The sequence below is a fragment of the Calliphora vicina genome, chromosome 4 (genome assembly GCF_958450345.1).
Source record: "Calliphora vicina chromosome 4, idCalVici1.1, whole genome shotgun sequence".
NCBI classification, from domain to species: domain Eukaryota; kingdom Metazoa; phylum Arthropoda; class Insecta; order Diptera; family Calliphoridae; genus Calliphora; species Calliphora vicina.
In genome coordinates, this window is record NC_088783.1 from 106366203 (window position 1) to 106386811 (window position 20609).

The 20609-nt window shown below is 30.4% G+C and overlaps 1 protein-coding gene across 1 annotated transcript in view; it reads left to right on the top strand.

Moving 5' to 3' along the window:
• Vsx2 (Visual system homeobox 2) overlaps positions 1-20609 on the top strand; it is a 233765-nt gene that overhangs the window by 84771 nt on the left and 128385 nt on the right. The window contains exon 3 of the mRNA XM_065509541.1: positions 7172-7380. Coding sequence (XP_065365613.1) covers positions 7172-7380 — 209 coding nt within the window. The remainder of the gene's footprint in view (positions 1-7171; positions 7381-20609) is intronic.

Consider the following 20609-nt stretch of genomic DNA (forward strand, 5'->3'; position numbering starts at 1 on the left):
ACATTGAGGGGGTCCCCGAAAATCCATTCCACTCTACTATGTATCTGATTTTTTAGAATTGCTTAGTGCTGGTTCACACACATCAAGTTTACTTGCGCAAATCTTGAGTTTGTAGATGAGAGAGGAGAGGAGATTTGAAAGATTTTCCTCTTCTTCTTCCTCTCTCTGCCATAAACTCAAAACTTGCAATTCAAAAAATTCAGATACCCAGCAGAGCGGAATGAATTTCCTGGGCTAAAACCTCTTAATTGTCTCTGTTAACATCATTTTAGGGTCTATAACGAATTTATTTCCTTATTTTAAACGCTTCCAGAAGAGCACATTAAGAACCAATTCTGCTCAATTCATCTCCAGTCACACAAGACAGACGAGAAAACCAAAACTTCTGACGGATGGCTAGTGCTACTTCTGACGGATGGCTAAATCAACCCAAAACAGTGCTTCAAATGAAGAAAACAAAATGTTCAGGGGGTGCTAGAATATGTAGCCAAACTCGCCACAATAAATAGAAAGCTGTTTGCTATGCAACTCAGGAAAGCTAGATAAGAAAAAGACAGCTGAATTATCTAAATAGATCTATTCAAAATCCTTCTGAGAATAGCAAGAGCAATTTGTTCCAGAATGAAAATGATAGCTGGTTGTGCTTTTCTACTCTCCAAAAGAGTCTTCATGTAGCATCAAACAAAAATGAAGACTTACCAATCCCAAATATCTCTAACCATGCGATCAGAGAAATCTTCAATTGGTCGAAGAAAAACAAAGAAAAAATTCTAAATTTCCTGAGTTAGGCAAGCTCAACTCAGGAAAGTTAGAATTTTTTCTTTGTTTTCCTTCGACCAATTGATGATTCCTCTGATTTAGACAGTGAACAACAAGTAAAATAAACTCGTTGGTGAAGAACTTATGAAAACTGGAAAATTAAGGCAGCAAAGTTCCAAACAAGTTGAAATTTAAAATAGTAAACTGAAGATCACGAGTGATTGGTATGTTAAAGAGCATCTCACCTTTGCCAGAACCAAAATGATGAAGAGTTTCCCATATCTAAGAGATATTTCTGCTGGCGTTCTTTAACTCTCTAAATGAGACTATTTGGAGAATGAAACAAGAACTGATGATCTTCTAAGGAACTTTTAAGTTACACATGGCGTCAGCTAAATCATTTATTGGGAAAGCGAATAGTAAAACATGTTGTTTGGTGGACAACTCAGAAAAGTTGGAAAATATAATCAAAAAATAAGCCAACAAATAAAAAGTCCATTGATTTTTAAGGGACAAAAATCTATATGACTTTAAAGAAGACCAACAGGGATATTTCCACAGACTAGCAGAATACTTTTAACAAACCCATGAAAAAGAAGAGTTTTTTGCATAGTGTTTATAAACCGATTAACGATTAAAAATTCTATAATACAATAATTCCTTTCAATATCAGGTAACCATTTAAAAGAACACGGTTTTCAAAAACCCCGGCTTTTTTAAAAGTCGATTTTTTATAAACTCTACTTATGGAAAAAAATAAGCGATGGCTTCAATGAAATCTTCAATTGATCGACTCAGGAAAGTTGAAACATTTAGGCAGAGCACATGCCAAAGGTATGGTTGAAGGGATAAACCTCAATCTATAAACCTCTCAATCTTTGAAACATCCAGAAGAACTGACAGATCGTCAGCGAAATTTTTAATTAATGGCGAAGGATAAACAAACAGTATGGTTCATAGCTATTGAAGAGGAAGCAATAAAACGTACAGGAATAGCACAGATAAGATTGACAAAAAACCTATGGTATGCTATAATCGACTCGTACAGCTCTTCTGGCAAAAGTCCAAATTCCCATTAGTATAGGAAATAAATAAGACTATTGTATGTTACGTCTTAGACACCTGCGAGAAATTTGAGTTATTTGTTTTAAACTCACTAGTCCCATGATATGTAAAGGTGGACATATAACTTAACTATTCCTATCGTGGCAAAAAGAATTTTAAACCAATTTGGATAAAAAAATGATCAGTAATTTTTTATTCAATTAAGACCCCATTCGCTTTGGTTTAGTTCCATGATCTATCACCGAAAGTCTATTTACCAATTCCAATGCCAACGCCATGTTAAAGTGCCAGTTCCCTTTTTATATAAAGTATTAGAACTTGATACGATCCCTAACAACGAAGGTAAAATTGTTCGAAGTTTGAAGTGATAGCTCTAAAACCAGAGAGAGCGTTTGGCTTTGGTGTTGATTCGGCTGGTTTACCGGTCTCTTAAGCTTCGGTTTATTGTAATGGAACCAATTTTCATCGCAATAAATGATTCGTTGCAAAAATGATTTTCTTTTATAGCGTTCAAGCAGCAGTTCATATCCAAAAGCAGGAAAATTGGGTACCATACGAATTGAAGCTGAGAGACCTTGAAAGACGATACTAACAGAAAATAATTTTTGGACCAAATCATTACTTGCGATAAAAATAGGATCCATTAAGATAACCAGAAGCGTAAGCCCGAATCGATACCAAAGCCAAATATCCATGGCGCTAATGTAATTATCTGCATTTGATGTGAGGTTTCAATCTATTATGAAATCTGTTCTAGTTCTGTTCTAGTTCTGTTCTAGTTCTGTTCTAGTTCTGTTCTAGTTCTGTTCTAGTTCTGTTCTAGTTCTGTTCTAGTTCTGTTCTAGTTCTGTTCTAGTTCTGTTCTAGTTCTGTTCTAGTTCTGTTCTAGTTCTGTTCTAGTTCTGTTCTAGTTCTGTTCTATTTCTGTTCTAGTTCTGTTCTAGTTCTGTTCTAGTTCTGTTCTAGTTCTGTTCTAGTTCTGTTCTAGTTCTGTTCTAGTTCTGTTCTAGTTCTGTTCTAGTTCTGTTCTAGTTCTGTTCTAGTTCTGTTCTAGTTCTGTTCTAGTTCTGTTCTAGTTCTGTTCTAGTTCTGTTCTAGTTCTGTTCTAGTTCTGTTCTAGTTCTGTTCTAGTTCTGTTCTAGTTCTGTTCTAGTTCTGTTCTAGTTCTGTTCTAGTTCTGTTCTAGTTCTGTTCTAGTTCTGTTCTAGTTCTGTTCTAGTTCTGTTCTAGTTCTGTTCTAGTTCTGTTCTAGTTCTGTTCTAGTTCTGTTCTAGTTCTGTTCTAGTTCTGTTCTAGTTCTGTTCTAGTTCTGTTCTAGTTCTGTTCTAGTTCTGTTCTAGTTCTGTTCTAGTTCTGTTCTAGTTCTGTTCTAGTTCTGTTCTAGTTCTAGTTCTAGTTCTAGTTCTAGCTCTGTTCTAGTTCTGTTCTAGTTCTGTTCTAGTTCTGTTCTAGTTCTGTTCTAGTTCTGTTCTAGTTCTGTTCTAGTTCTGTTCTAGTTCTGTTGTTGTTACAATAACAACAACTAGAAAAAGGCTAACTTTAATGTGGAGTTTAACTTTAATAAATATTTTTTTTCAAATTTTATTCTTTTTAACAATTCATACCTTTAATACGCTTGACATTAATTACATTTCTTTAATTTTGTATTATCAAAATATTTCAACAGGTATTTCTGATAAATTATAGGAATTACTAAAACAAAAAACAAATTAATTATTGTTTATTAATGATTTAAAGTTCTTTTGCATAAAACAAATAATTCCCCAAGCTAGACATATTTTCAGTTCTGTAGTCATATGTAAATTCTAAACTTTGTATTGAGAAATTACACTAAAGAATCGTGATTATTCAATAATAGTTTGCTGCTGCTTGATCGGTAGGTAGGTATATGAGCAAATTGACCCACAAGCTAGAAATTGTATAGAGAAAATAAACGTGTTTTTTTTGCTTCTCGAGTTTTGTTATTCCATGAGTGTAATGATGCATGCATTACGAGTAGTATGTCTATTGATGATTTAACAAACAGCAGTTGGGTGTCGATAAATCTTTGATGATTAATGATTGATTACTACTTATGAGTAAATAGATGTTCTGTTGTTGATTTATTTTTAGACAAATGAGGTATTTTTGGAGTTTGATTTGAAAAAAAAATCCCGTAGACTATATTTTTAATACAAAAAACGGAAGTGATACGAAACATTAATTTTAAACAAGATTTAGGTATTATTTCTATTTCGACTTACTTGTTCGACTTACTTGTCTTACTTTCCACATAGAGAAACTTCGTCATGAAAAGAGTAAATTCAACTGTTATTATTACTTAAAATTTTCTTGTTTATTCTTTCAAACTAAACCTAAATTTTCCCACACTTTATCTAACGTTTAATGCGTTCTTTAAGATTTTCTTAAATTGTGCGTTATTTGCTTAACCCCTTAAAAGTGTTTTAATCCCTCTTCAAAGTGATGAAATAAACGCAAGACACCTAAAGTACCACATGACTAAGTACCAACTAGTTAATAAACTGTCATCATTAGAAGACAGAAAAAACAAATAAATATTCCTGGAAAATCATATTTATTTAACGGAATTTCAATATTCAACCTAACGATCAGTAAGAAACTCCAACTAGCAACAAATGTAAACGATCATTGCCACAGGCGTCAAGTATTTTATAAAAGAAATTGTTGCAAATCCAACACACATGGTCGGACGGACGGACGGCCGGCCGACCTCAAAAGGCATGTGAAAGGAAAACAGGCAGACACACGTATTCAGAGTAATTCGAGGGGGGCGCTACAAATGTTTTTCTTTCCAAAGAGGTTTTTTTTGTCTCCTTAACAAGTTGCAAGTTAGTGATGATGAGTTGCTGCTGTTATATTCTCTTTTCTTTCCTCAACGACACTTTTCGTGCCACAGAAATTTGAGATCTTCACGATTTTTAAGTAGAAATTAGAGGAAAAAACTTTGTTTATTTAAGTCTACTAGAAATTCTATTAAAACGCGTATTAAATTTCCTTTCTTGTATTTAGTGTTTTTGATTGCTTTTGAAAAGGAAATTAACAAATTTTCTCGGTACTAACAAGAGAGATCAATAGTTCAAGTGGCAGTTTTTAGAGTGTTGAAAATTTCAACTTGAAATTGCTGTGGAAATATGAAATATTTCTAATATTTTTATTAATAACATCAAGCTAGCTAGACTTTACTAAATACTTTTTATACAAAATCGAATCTCACAGAAATCGAAGTAAACATAGTAAAAATTAAAAATTGCTCTGGACTGGAAAAAGCTTTTATAGAAAAACTTGCTCTAGACTTGTGCAACTCTAGAGCAACTTTCTTCTATAAAAACTTATTCTAGTCTAGAGCAACTTTTTTCTATAAAAACTTGCTCTAGTCTAGAGCAACTGTTTTCTATAAAAAACTTGCTCTAGTCTAGAGCAACTGTTTTCTATAAAAAACTTGCTCTAGTCTAGAGCAACTGTTTTCTATAAAAAACTTGCTCTAGTCTAGAGCAACTGTTTTCTATAAAAAACTTGCTCTAGTCTAGAGCAACTGTTTTCTATAAAAAACTTGCTCTAGTCTAGAGCAACTATTTTCTATAAAAAACTTGCTCTAGTCTAGAGCAACTGTTTTCTATAAAAACTTGCTCTAGTCTAGAGCAACTTTTTTCTATAAAAACTTGCTCTAGTCTAGAGCAACTTTTTTCTATAAAAACTTGCTCTAGTCTAGAGCAACTTTTTTCTATAAAAACTTGCTCTAGTCTAGAGCAACTTTTTTCTATAAAAACTTGCTCTACTCTAGAGCAACTTTTTTCTATAAAAACTTGCTCTAGTTCAGAGCAACTTTTTCTATAAAAACTTGCTCTAGTCTAGAGCAACCTTTTTTCTATAAAAACTTGCTCTAGTCTAGAGCAACTTTTTTCTATAAAAACTTGCTCTAGTCTAGAGCAACTTTTTTCTATAAAAACTTGCTCTAGTCTAGAGCAACTTTTTTCTATAAAAACTTGCTCTAGTCTAGAGCAACTTTTTTCTATAAAAACTTGCTCTAGTCTAGAGCAACTTTTTTCTATAAAAACTTGCTCTAGTCTAGAGCAACTTTTTTCTATAAAAACTTGCTCTAGTCTAGAGCAACTTTTTTCTATAAAAACTTGCTCTAGTCTAGAGCAACTTTTTTCTATAAAAACTTGCTCTAGTCTAGAGCAACTTTTTTCTATAAAAACTTGCTCTAGTCTAGAGCAACTTTTTTCTATAAAAACTTGCTCTAGTCTAGAGCAACTTTTTTCTATAAAAACTTGCTCTAGTCTAGAGCAACTTTTTTCTATAAAAACTTGCTCTAGTCTAGAGCAACTTTTTTCTATAAAATCTTAATCTAGTCTAGAGCAACTGTTTTCTATAAAAACTTGCTCTAGTCCAGAGCAACTTGTTCTATAAAAACTTGCTCTAGTTTAGAGCAACTGTTTTCTATAAAAACTTGCTCTAGTCTAGAGCAACTGTTATCTATAAAAACTTAATCTAGTCTAGAGCAACTGTTTTCTATAAAAACTTGATCTAGTCTAGAGCAACTGTTTTCTATAAAAACTTGATCTAGTTTAGAGCAACTGTTTTCTATAAAAACTTGCTCTAGTCTAGAGCAACTGTTTTCTATAAAAACTTGCTCTAGTCTAGAGCAACTTTTTTCTATAAAAACTTGCTCTAGTCTAGAGCAACTTTTTTCTATAAAAACTTGCTCTAGTCTAGAGCAACTTTTTTCTATAAAAACTTGCTCTAGTCTAGAGCAACTTTTTTCTATAAAAACTTGCTCTAGTCTAGAGCAACTTTTTTCTATAAAAACTTGCTCTAGTCTAGAGCAACTTTTTTCTATAAAAACTTGCTCTAGTCTAGAGCAACTTTTTTCTATAAAAACTTGCTCTAGTCTATAGCAACTTTTTTCTATAAAAACTTGCTCTAGTCTAGAGCAACTTTTTTCTATAAAAACTTGCTCTAGTCTAGAGCAACTTTTTTCTATAAAAACTTGCTCTAGTCTAGAGCAACTTTTTTCTATAAAAACTTGCTCTAGTCTAGAGCAACTTTTTCTATAAAAAACTTGCTCTAGTCTAGAGCAACTGTTTTCTATAAAAACTTGTTCTAGTCTAGAGCAACTGTTTTCTATAAAAACTTGCTCTAGTCTAGAGCAACTGTTTTCTATAAAAACGTGTTCTAGTCCAGAGCAATTTTTCTATAAAAACTGCAAGTTTTCTAAGTGAACTTGTTTCTTTGCAAAAACCTTCTTTTATTTTTAACAATTTTCTGTGAGTGTATTTTTATAAAATTTTAACTTAAATATCCTTATAACAAAATTTACTTGCAGGTTCTCTTGCCGGCAAAGATTTCACCTTGGATGGTCTCAACGGCTTCGGCAACAAAAAGAAAAAGAAGAAACGACGACACAGTCGTACAATATTCACTAGCTATCAATTGGAGAAGCTGGAAGAAGCTTTTAAGGAGGCTCACTATCCAGATGTGTATGCACGTGAAATGTTATCATTGAAAACAGAACTACCTGAGGATCGTATACAAGTAAGTAAAGATCGCATGAAATTTAATACTTTTCAATATAATAATTCTATGCAAAAGAAACTGGTTAAAATCTTTTGTATAGATAAAATAATGACTAATTATATTAAGCATCCTAAAGGAATAATTAAACAAGAGATTTTTTTTAAAAAAGAATTTCATAAAAAAAGGAACGAAAACAAGTAGAATTGTAAAGTGTTGTATGTTGGCAAAATATTTCTGTAGACATTCAACACTTTTCATACTTCTTTCTACACGCTTCTCTTTACATCCTGTTTGTGGAGTTTCAAGGAAAAAATTTAAGAAAAAAGCCACAGATAATAATGCAGTTTACTGTTGAATTTATTTATAAGAATAAAAAATATTTGGATATAAATTTTATGATTTTTCACACCTTCATTTATGGATTTCTTTGGTTTTGTTGTGTATCATGATGCACGTCATTACACAATATTTTATTTAAACATTTCATATTTTTTTTTGTAAATATATATGAAATTCTGAATTTTTTGCATACTCTTATAAATAAATATTTCTCCCCTTTAATAATTTTTGTTGTTGAGGTTTTTTGTTTGCTTCCTTCATGCCCAATTGCCATTTTTATATGTCATTAACAGCAAAACAATGCCATTATTTCAAGTGGCTTATAAAGCTTACTCTGGGCTCTTCAATCAGCCATCACATCATGGTCTCCTCTTTCCATTACTCTGTGTTTTTTTTTCTTTCTTTTTTGCTAAATTTTATTAATCAACCACCATTTTTACATAAATAAATAGCATCGGTAAAAATGCACTGAATTGCAAAAAAAAATATTGCAAATGAGGTGGAGAATTTCAAATTTCAACGTATAAAAATTGAAAGTGAAGTTTTTTTCTTCATGAACTTCATGAAAATGTCCTGCGGTTTAATTGTAATACTGAGACGTACATATTTTTCTCTAAAATTACACTAGTCGACAGAAATGACTTTTTTGCGGTATTTAGATTGCAATTGAGTTGCATAGTGGTAACAAAAAAAACATTTTCAAACTTTTAATTAGTAACAAATTTGGAATGATTCGGATGTTTGAAAAAAGATTAGAATTTGAGTGAGGTCCTTTCAAATTCAGGAATGGTTTCAGTAGCTCGTTTAAATGTCAATTCCATCTGTCATTCGAATGTTATATTAAACAGCTTCAAAAATATAAAGACAATAATTTATTGCCATTTGTCTGGAGCTAGTAAGGCCATTCTAGTTAGCTTCTCGCAAGTTTGTAGATATAAAAATTATACATTTATCTTCAGCGATCATACAATTAACTGCACAGAGAAAAGAGATTCGTTTTGTTTTTTATCTTCTTGGATCAGAACTCAGCTGCTGACCCCTACTCATGCAAAGCATTGCGTTGGAACTAGGAAAATAGGTTATGGAAGGGAGAGACTAAAGAGGAAGTAGTGTTTGTGGACATTCGATTTGAACTTTCCAATATTGCAAATGAAACGAAACACTTCCGAGGGAAATTTGAATCCACATACGGACAGTACGGCTAAAGAACGAATTTTAGTGCGGTCCACTGGCCAATCGAACATAATGGAATGTGTTCTTAATGAAAAAAGTGTATTATGTAAAAATCTAGGGGTATAAGGAACAAGTTCCCTAATTTCATCAGAACCCATTCCATGGTTTTAGCAATAGAACAGTGAAATGCAGCCCACATTGCGCCGGTGCTCCATTTTCGGTCGAATATAGATGGTGTAAATAGTGAGGAGATTGAATGCTTCTATCGACACTTGTGTTTAAAGCAACGGACAGCACATTGTATTCTCATGTCCATAACATGAAGTCCGATTCCACAATATTCGCACGACTCCATTCGGAGATTCTCCGAAGTTCCCGATTAAGGCAATCATTAATATTTTTCCTCATCGCCCCAATCTCCGACAGGTTTGGCCTATATCTGAATGAAAATGAATGGCAAATGTTGCTGTTATCTGCAAAGGAATAGACAGGATTGGAAGTTTGGCGTAGAAGATCATTTAGAAAAATAAAGAATAAAGTAGGAGAAAGAACGTAGCCTTGCAGAACCTCCTAATTATACACTTCACCTTCGTGAGAAGCGTATATATAAGTTTGTCATTCCGTTTGTAATTTCCACAATATAATTTTCCGATCCTATAAGTATATATATTCTGAATCCTTATAGATAGCGGAGTCGTTAAGCCATGTCCGTCTGTCTATTGCAATCAATTTTCTGAAGACCCCAGATATCTTCGGGATCCAAATCTGCAATAATTCTGTCAGACATGCTTTCGAGAAGTTTTCTATTTAAAATCATCAAAATCGGTCCACAAATGGCTGAGATATGAGGAAAAAACCAGGACAACCACGATTTTTATACCATTCACCTTCGTGAGAAGGATATATATAAGTTTATCATTCCGTTTGTAATTTCTACATTTTTCATTTCCGACCCTATAAAGTATATATATTCTGGATCCTTATAGATAGCGGAGTCGATTAAGCCATGTCCGTCTGTCTGTCCGTCTGTTGAAATCAATTTTCTGAAGACCCCAGATATCTTCGGGATCCAAATCTTCAATAATTCTGTCAGACATGCTTTCGAGAATTTTGCTATTAAAAAAGAGCAAAATCGGTCCACAAATGGCTGAGATATGAGGAAAAAACCAAGACAACCTCGATTTTTGACCTATATCTGGATTACTAAGACATTAATTTAGACAATATGGATATCTAATGATAGATATTTCAAAGACATTTGCAACGACGTATATAAGACTGTAGTAAGACCTACAATGGTTCAAAATCGAAAAAAAAATGTTTAGCCCAAATTTTTTTTTTCCAAAAAAAAATAATTTAAAATACAAAAAAAAATTTTTCAAATTTAAAAAAAAAAAATTTAAATTTAAAAAAAAAGTAAAAAATTTTAAATAACAATCAAAAAATGAAAAAAACAACTGGAAAAAAAATTAAATTTTGTTTACCTAAAAATATTTACAATTTTGAAGTATAATTTGGTGAAGGGTATATAAGATTCGGCACAGCCGAATATAGCACTCTTACTTGTTTTACCTATTTTTGACCTGCATTATCTGGATTAATATAGACAATATGGATATCTATCTGATAGATATTTTAAAGACCTTTGCAACGACGTATATAAGACTGTAGTAAGACCTACAATGGGTCAAAATCGGAAAAAATATTTTTAGCCCGAATTATTTTTTCACAAAAAAAAATTTTTTTTTTTGAATTTAAAAAAAATTTGGAAAAAATTTTTTTCCAAAAAATGAAAAAAACAAATTTGAAATAAATGTTGTTTACATAAAAATATTTAAATTTTGTATTTTGAAGTATAATTTGGTGAAGGGTATATACGATTCGGCACAGCCCAATATAGCCCTATTACATGTTTTTTTTAAGATGGTCCCGAAAGACCTGTAGGGTCACAAAGTAGGAAACCTCAGTCATGCAACATTTTTAAACGCTTGCGAATTGTTTGGGGTTTGTCTAAAATCAAATATTATAATATTGTAATGTTTTTACCTTTTAAAAATGGTGGTTTATTTCCCTTAAATAAATCGTATTCTTTTAATTGCTAATAAAAGCGATCAGTAGTACACTCTAAAACAGTTTTGCTGAAAATTAGGTCAATATTAGTAGGCAACACTTTACCGAATATTATCGACCTAAAATTACACAACTCCTTTTTTTAAACATTTTGTTGATTTTTGAACAAAATATGTTTAACAATAAACAAAAAATGTGTAATTCTTTTAAACACATTGTGTGTAATTATCCCCCATTTTACGTATATATTTGTTTGATTTTAATCATGTTTCCTTAAATAAAAATACATATGTACGTACATATTATTATTCAAACTTATATTTGCATTTAATTAAATTTATAAAAAGGAATATGAGAAATAAACTTAACTAAATGTATGAAAAAGAAACTGTTATTCTATTTTTATTAGTGGACAGTAGGGTATTCAATCGATTAACCGTTAATCGGTTAACCGATTAATTTTGGACGGTTAACTGTTCGAATAATTTGAAATTGCCGATTTTCAAATAACAAATAAACCGATTAATTTGTGTCGATTAACCGATTAATCGAAATTCCTTTTTTTTTGCACATTTTTGTATTTATTTTTCCGTTTCAATTCAAATACAAATTTTAAATTAAAATAATAAGGGTACTCATTTAAACGCTTAAGTTTCCCATTTGTTCAATTGTGCAAATTTGCGCGACGTGTTTCATGAACGCACCTTTTCAATTTTGTGCAAGTTTATACATTAAATTTCTCTCTATTTGATACATGTCAAATAAAAATAAATTCAACAAAAGCCTTAAAAATAAATTTTCAAATTGTATAAATTTTAATTTTAAAAATGTTGAATGAAAGTTAAATCTTTGGAACAAACGGTGATATACATAGTTTGTAAGATTTTATTTATGTTCTAGCTGTTGGTTAATGCTTTCATATACAATGTCATTTAATACAATCATTCTGTTCTAAAGTTACACAATTTTCACATGCTCAAAATTTTTATATTTTATTTGATTTTTATTTCTTATTAATAAAAGTAAACAAAAGCAGCTGATTCATCAAATGCACAATAAATTCAAGTTTGCGAGTCTAAATTGTCGCGCAAACTTATCCGAGTTGTGCAAACGAATTTCCATACATTTTTTGACAGTTCATTTGCGAGAGTATAAAAATGCACAGATTGCACAGTTTACGAGGCATATAAGCGTTTACATGAGGACCCTTAATATATTTTTTAAACATGATTAGTGTGTATATACAACAACTGACATATTTAATTTACATGTATGTATTTGAAACTTTGTTTGTATTTACATGTGTAGACGTAACTTTTTTTGAAATGAGTCTTTTATCATAACTAAACGAAACTATTAAATTAATAAAAATCTAAAACAATCCAAAAAGGAATATTCTTTATCATGCTTTTGATTTCTCCAACATATACAATCAGCGAGAGAGTTTTTTTCCAAAAAATGTTTTATTAAATCTAATGAAAAAAATCGTTTAAATTATATTATTTTTATAAAAGATTATTGCAGAAGATCTAACTAAAACCCTAAAAAACTCACACATCGCTCATTTGCAGCAACAACGTCATAATTCAAAAAAGTCGTTTCGTGAAAAACGTCTTTGAATATTTTATGACATTTTACTATTTTTTAAATAAATTTTCAACAAATCATGCGATTTCAGAAATATAAACAGTAGATGTTAATATCTTTCTAATCTGTATTTAACCAAATTTTCACTTATCTTATACTTATACTAGAAAACATGGATTTTAATTTTGATGTTTACAACAAAAAAAAACTCTCACACACAAAAAATAATTGACTTTTTTGAAAACTGATGAAACTATATGAAAGATTATAGAACAGCGTATATTTTGTATTACTCAGTTCATAAAACACGTATTTTGAGTTATGGCGTTGTTGCAGCAAATAGGCGATATGTTTATAAAAATGATCTCAAATACCTTATTTGCTGTTTTAATTGAATACCCTAGTGGACAGTTTGTATTTTAAAATTATTCCTACGAATTAAAGTAAATATTGTATAAAAAATAAAAACTAAAAAATCGATTAAAGTTCTTTTTACAGTGTTATTAGACAATTATATAAAGCTTATGTATTACAGAATTAATTTTTCTTAAATTACTTAAATGAAGCTTTTTGCCTCTAATTTGCGAAGGATAAAATCTAAAAAAATATCTCATTATGGATTCAAAGGTTTGAGATATATCTTTAGGAAAGACGATGTTAAATATATAATAGTAAGAAAGCAATTGTAAAATAAGGTCCAACAAATTGAAATTATTTTCCACCGACTTAATCTCCATTTCAAACCAATAGGCTGTGGATTTTTCATCTATTGATGTTTCTGTATATAAATAAACAAATATTATATCATTATAGGCTAGCATTTTTTTATTGATAATGGTACTTACCAACTATAGTTACCAACGGAGTTTATTCATGTAATATAATTTTTAACTTCATCAAGTGTTGAACCAAACTGAAAGTTAATCAAAAAAAATCATATACGAGTTTTTAAATAATAACTTTAAGGCAATTTGGATTACCTTGTTTTCCTTGAATATAAGAGCATCTTCCTCCTTAAAAAAAATTGCAAATCGCTTTTATTATTATTTTTTCTGCCATGGGACACAATGCTTTTAGTAAATTTTTGTTCTGAAGTGCCTCTTTTATCCGAGCTATGCTTGCGGAAGAAATATGACCGAAAAGAGGACTGATTACCGTACAATTGGAAGCACATCACTAAATAGAATTAACTAAATACCTTAGCTGAATATGAGACTCCAAATTTTGTCTGCGCACTTTAGAAGTATGATACCGTGTGAAATGCACTGCATATGAATTAATGCATTGCTTTTTTCATGTAAATAATATGTTTTTAAACTTTGAAACTTTTTTTTCACAAATTTGTCACACTAACATTTTTTTATTTAAACAATAGTTTCTGATTAATTTTTATTACACAGAAAAAAGTTTCAACATAAATATTATGATTTGATTTCATTGATTTCAATTCATAACATTTATAAATAATTTCTTAAATATTAAGATTTTGTTCATATTTTGTGTTTTCAAATTAAATCTAGAAGGCTTGAAAAATATAATTTAAATTTCATTTATATTTGTATGTTGTTGAAAAATGTTTGAAATCTTCCTTGAAAATTTTTTTATTTATTTTTATGATTTTCAGCTACAAAATGAGCCAATATGCGCGAAAATGATTACATTTTTTTAAGGGGATGATATGCTTAATGTTTATTTATATTTTATTATGTTGTTTTTAATTTTCAGATATTGTTGATTCATCTTAAAATATTAGGCAATATATGGCTATTATGCAAATAGTTTTGAATTAATTCTTTAGATAATGCAATTATAATGCAATTTATTATAAAATATTATTAAATTTATGCAAAAAAAGCAAAAATATCCGTCATGAACAATTTTATAATATTTATGAACATGTTCTAATTCTGAATGAAAAAAGTTTGGGAAAAAAAAGTCAAGTTCGATTAATAATATTTATTACAAAATTCATTCCAATTATGAATTTCTTTTTTCTGTGTATATAACTTAAGTGTATGACTTTGGATTCATCGAAAACCAATTATATTAATATACACAATGAAATTTGATTTTTTCCTCAGAGAAAATATGACGCAATGAAGTTATTGAAATAAAAACTCTTTAATGCTTCTTCTTCATTATAAATCCTCTATATTTGTTGTTTTTTTGGACAGAGATGCTTAATATTAAACATTTTCATGTTATTTAGTCATATTGAATATATTTTTATAAACAATTTGTTTAAAAATTAACAGTTTCAATATAAAATTAGTATTTTTTAAAATTAGACAAATTATGTTTCTTTCTTGCGCTTTTATCTGTCTTAACAACAAAATCGATGTAATTTTAGACAACAAGAATTTTTCAACAGGAATTTAAACAAAATATGATGGTAATTTCAATACAAAGTTTTAGAGTGTAGCCAGTTAGTAATGGCAGATTTATTTCCAAAATATTTTGATTCTGCCCCACTGTGCTTTGTAATGTTAGTTTTGGCTGGCAATATACATATACAGTGGTGGCCAGGAATTTAAGACAACATTTTTTTGCTAAATTCTATGTAATTGTCAATTATTTTTTCAAATATTTCCACAAATATGTATGCATGAGGACTGTTTTAACACACGAGTGTGTTTTATCCGACTGTATCAATTCATACATATTCACCATGAACACATAACATTTTTCTACAACTTCACCAAACATTTTTTTTTTTAAATAAACATATTTTCTCACATTTATATCATTATAATTTTATTATTATAAAATATTCGGACCAAATTTCGTATTTTTAGTTCCATTAGTTTCGGTCACATCATGTTATTAACAGAGGATGTTCGCTGAGGTGGGTCAACGTATTTCCACATATCTTTGCCCATATATGTTTTACCGACTTTTCCAAACATTTTTCAGAAACTAGAAACATTAATAATAAATTTCATACCCTTAGAGGTCCTTTTATTTTGGCTCTATCGCACTTAAAATTCAGTTGATGAAAAAAATTCAAGTATTTGTCTTAAATTGGTGGCCACCACTGTATATGATGAACACATTCGTTAAACATTTTAATAATTCAATTTTATAAAAAAAAAACATTCGATCTTTAGCTTAGACAACCATAACTAATTTGTATCTGTCTGCTAACTGTCTATAAATGACTATTGAAAACTGAGTCTACTTTTGCTACATCTTCATTTCCAGTTTTTTTATTTTATAGTTTATTTATTTACCTTTATTAAACTAACAAGATATCAATCAATTACAACAATTGATTTATATAATTTATTAACACAACAATTTTCTAACATTTTGTAAAGAATAACAGAGGTGTGAAGTAATTAAAGGGCAACTTGGATTAAAACTAGATTAACGAATATTTTCTCATGGGAATTTTTCTAAAAATTGGTTAAAAATACAAACAAGCCACTTAAAAGGTTTTGTTTATTAAATTAAACAAAGAAAATTATTAGCTTTTTTGAAGTTTAAATTGAAAAAAAGTTCACTAAACTTTGCATGATCATTTGCTCTCTTTTGGAGGGACAAGAAAATAAATATTATTGTACAATAAATTACTTCAAATTTGTGGTTAATCAATTAAATAAATTAAGTAATTTGTAAGAAATTACATAAATTAGATTGATTGATTGAAGCTTATAAATAAATGAAGCTTTGTATTTTAACTTAAAGCTTTTTAGTGATCTTTTATTCTCAACAGTTTAAGTGCCTGTTTCTCTTCAGTGTGCTGGTTTTATTATTAACTAAATAATTAAGTTTGACTTGATTATTTAGTTAATTGGTATAGTTTTTAGAAAGCCATACCAAACTTTTAACTCATAAGAAACGAAATTTTAATTGTTTTCAAATGATCTTAGGCTAAAGAGTTACAGTTACTTTTCAAAAACTAAATCCTTCATATGCTAATTAAGTTTGTCATCATTCTCTAGCAAAATCCTGCAAATTTAAATGTTCTGAGACCCCTTTGTGATTAAAACCCAAGATCTTACCTTAATTCCCTCTCGCCTTTGAATTGCGAAAGCTCGTTCTACTCAATATCATGAGTAAACTTTTAAACAAATTAAAACTGTTGTTTACTTAACGATTAACACTTCAACACATTTTGCGGCAGGCATTTAAATTTCAGTCTGTCCATCAGTTTAATTGACTGACACTGAACCAACAAACAAACTAACAAGTGAATGGATTATTTGCCATTCTCTGTAATTCTTCCTTCTTTTAGGAAAATCAGGCCAAACATTGATTTTTTTTTTTTGTTTACAAGTATTTCAACACATTACAGTAAATTTGTTCACATGCAACTTCTAACTAAGCTGATGTTTTAGATAAAGGAGTCTTTTTCCATAACAGTAACTACTAAAATACAAACAAAAACATACAACGTTAATTTTGAAATGAACAGGCAACCATAATTCTTTTTTTTTGGTTTTCTGCTAAATCATCAAATTAAAGGTTTTGTTGTTTATAACAATCAACCATACACAAATGATTACAATAATAATGAAAATAAAGGTAGAAAAAACTAAAGTCATACCAATTACATTTCATGCTACATGCCACTTCATATTCACGAATTATTTATTATTAATTTAAGAATTATGACCTTTTTTGTTTAATTCTCCAACATGCCACACAATTTCAAGTGGTTTAGAAAATAAGATTTAACATTTTTTTGTAATAAATTATAAAAAATAATAATATTTTGCAGCAATATGAAATTAACTGAAGTTTATTTCGATTTTATCATTCAGTCATCTTTAATTTAACTTGTCTGAGTCCGTATATACAATACAAAGCCAATGCCGAATTAATCTCGAATCCGGTATTTCCGGTATCTCTTATATATCAATTAGGTGCACCAAATTAAAACAAAATGCCCTATATCTACACAATTTCCAATTGTATTTCAGAAATTTCTAATTATTTTTCAGAAAATTCCAATTAAATTTCAAAAATCTCCAATTATATTTCAGAATTTTTAATTCGTACTTAAAAAGTTTCTAATTGTATTTTAGAATTTTGCAATTGTTTTTCATAAATTTCTATTTGTATTTCAGAAATTTCCTTTGGTATTTTTATTAGAATTTTCTGAAATGCAATTGGAAATGGTGCAGATTCCCGACGGCAGTCCATCGGTTTTGGTATAACACAGGAACTTTGATGTTCTAATATTTAATAAGGACCAATGGTCCAACCGGACAAGAAGTAGCTGTAGAAGTTAATACAAAAACGGATCCAAACAGGGAAATGGTGAAACCGGAGCGGATATTTGTGCACCAAATTTTCAAAAGAGAAAATAGCCTTCAATCAAATACAAGTATCCTTTTCATTTGGGATAGCTATTCATCGCTCATGTCCTGATCATCGCTTGAGATAAGGTAGGGAGTTGTTATGGACTTTATTGCATCATTGAATGGACATTATGTTGGATTATGGTCCATTATTGTTTACTGTTTGGCCAATAAGGGAGTTGGAAGTACTTTTGTGGGACCAGAACCCTTCATTGGTACATCTAATTAATATGTAATAGAAAATAGCGGATCCCGGATTGATTCGGAGTTTATTCGCCATTGGCGTGATATATACGGACCCAGACAAGCAAAGCTATTTATATCGCTATCCAGGAGCGCCATTGTTCGATAAGGGCTACCTTAGAAATGTGTAAAGGACGTTGCACAGTGCTTTGTTTTTATATAGGCAATGGACAAAAATAGAAGGAGTTATTGCAGACGAATAAAAATTAGTAGAATATTACCTTTTGGTTGTGTTCATAGGTACCACCAGTGCGCTCTGAGTAATACAGACATGGAACTGTGAAGACTTTGTGGGTTGCAGAACGTAACTGCAGAACATGTACTCTGCAGAGTACATGTTGACACATCTGACTGTCTCCGGCTGGAGTCATGCAAAACAAAATTGTACCATATTGAATTCATTTAGAGGATTTTGAGTTTCATTCGTGAACTGTACGGCAGCACTAAACATCCTCAGATCATCTACTCTGTGACTGCCTCCCGCTGGAGTCATACAGAACATAATTGCTTGCATGGTACCATATTGAATTCATTCATAGAATTTTGAGTTTTATTCGTGAACTCAGTCTGTTACGATGAACTGTAGGGCTGCACTAAACATCCTTTGGGTTGTGGTGCTTAGGACCTCTTGTATCTAATCTGAGTTATCTTGGAAGTAAAGTAAGAATCCTTACTGTTGGTAACTTCAATGGTCATTGTTTCTGGTGTTTCAGATTATTTGACAAAGTTATGGCATCTTCCTAGGAAAAAGCGTACACAGATAAAATAGTTTCATTGTGTCAAATAAATTAGTTGACAATCAAATGGTTGAGTTATAATCGAACACAGAGCCATCAGAGAGAGAGAGAGAGAAAAAGAAATCCTCACTCACCAATATGAATTAGAAATAAAATGTTGCACAATGTTTGCGAGTTATAATCACACAATCTTCCTTGACAGACGACTTTCTACATCAATCAAGAAAGAGTCACCTTTGATAGGATGGTGGCCGGATCAATTCGGCGTCATCTAAGCTGAAATATGCGGATATGTAAACTTGCGATTATGGGGGATATTTTGTATATCACTTCATCTCACTTAAACAATTTTTATAAATTGTTGTTATTTTTTTTTAAAAAATTTGTGAAAATATGTTCAAAGTGAGTTGGTGTGTTTACATCACATCTAGATTGTTTCATGAATACCGAGTGTCGCTTAATGGTTTGCCAAGACATTCAAACCAGAATGTGCCACAATGTTGAGGTTACCGACCGATATTATGCTATTGCTCCTCTATACATAAAAAGACACAAACTGCTTAGCGTTTGGCTTGTCTGCAGATACACCCAGAGTATTTGGTGGGAATAGAACCCGCCAACCTTGATTTGATAGACCAGCGCAATATCGTCTAGTCTATTGCGCTACACTGGTAGTTGTACCATATTTTACCGTTACATATTTTAAGTAAAGCGAAATGTGTATTTGATGGTAGCCAACCTTGATAAATTTTTTTGTGTATCAAAATTTTTGTTTGGAACTATTTTCAATCTAGGGTAAAATCATTTACAAAATAGTGATGCATTTATCGAATTTTAAAAATTAATTAATTTCAATCAAGCCTTGCTATAAAAAATTTATCTATGCATGACACAAAATATGATTCACTATATAACTGGAATTTATTTCCTGAGAACTTTTTATATTTTTTTTTATATAAATAAGTAGTTTTAATAACACGATCACATTATGCTTCCTATTAAAATCATTAAAATGTAATCTGCACGCAAAAGTCAACAACTACAAGCTCATTAACAGCCACAAAACAAGTAAAATGTTGCCAAAGGATAATTCATACAGTAAACACCCTAAATTGTTAAGAGTAACAACAACAAGAAAGACACTACGCTTAAGGGATGGACACATCATCCAAAAAACAAAAAAAGAAACACAAACACTTTATTGTTTCACTAATAGACAACAACAGCAGCAACAAGAAAACATGCGCACGTTTTCTAACACCCATTGTGCAAGGACACGTGTAATAAAGGAACAATTAGACGCTCCTTTTTACGTACTTAGTTACTAAATAGAAATATGAATAGTAAAAAAACAACGAAAAACAAACAAATAAATGTTTATCAATGAGTAAGTGTGCAAGTATATATTAGGGTGGACCTTAGTAATGTTACTGATTGACTCACTGATTTAACATCGTCCAGCCGAAATTACAAAAGGTATTGTCATGAAATTTGAACTAAAGGTTCCACTCTTCCTATGTAGATCCACTACGAAGGGATTTTTGGAAATTCGTAGTTTTTGGGGGTAAAAATGGGTAAATTCGGTAACCTTATATCTTTGAAACTAATATAGATACAAACAATATTTAAAATGCATTTACATACAAAATTAGCAGACAGGCGTTTGATACTTTTTTGAAATTCAAACCCTTTAGGGGAGAAAACGTGTAAAAATTGGTATTGGTATAGCTTTTTAACCAATAAACATAGAAATAAATCGTATTCCTTACTTATTAAAAAACAAGTAAGAGTG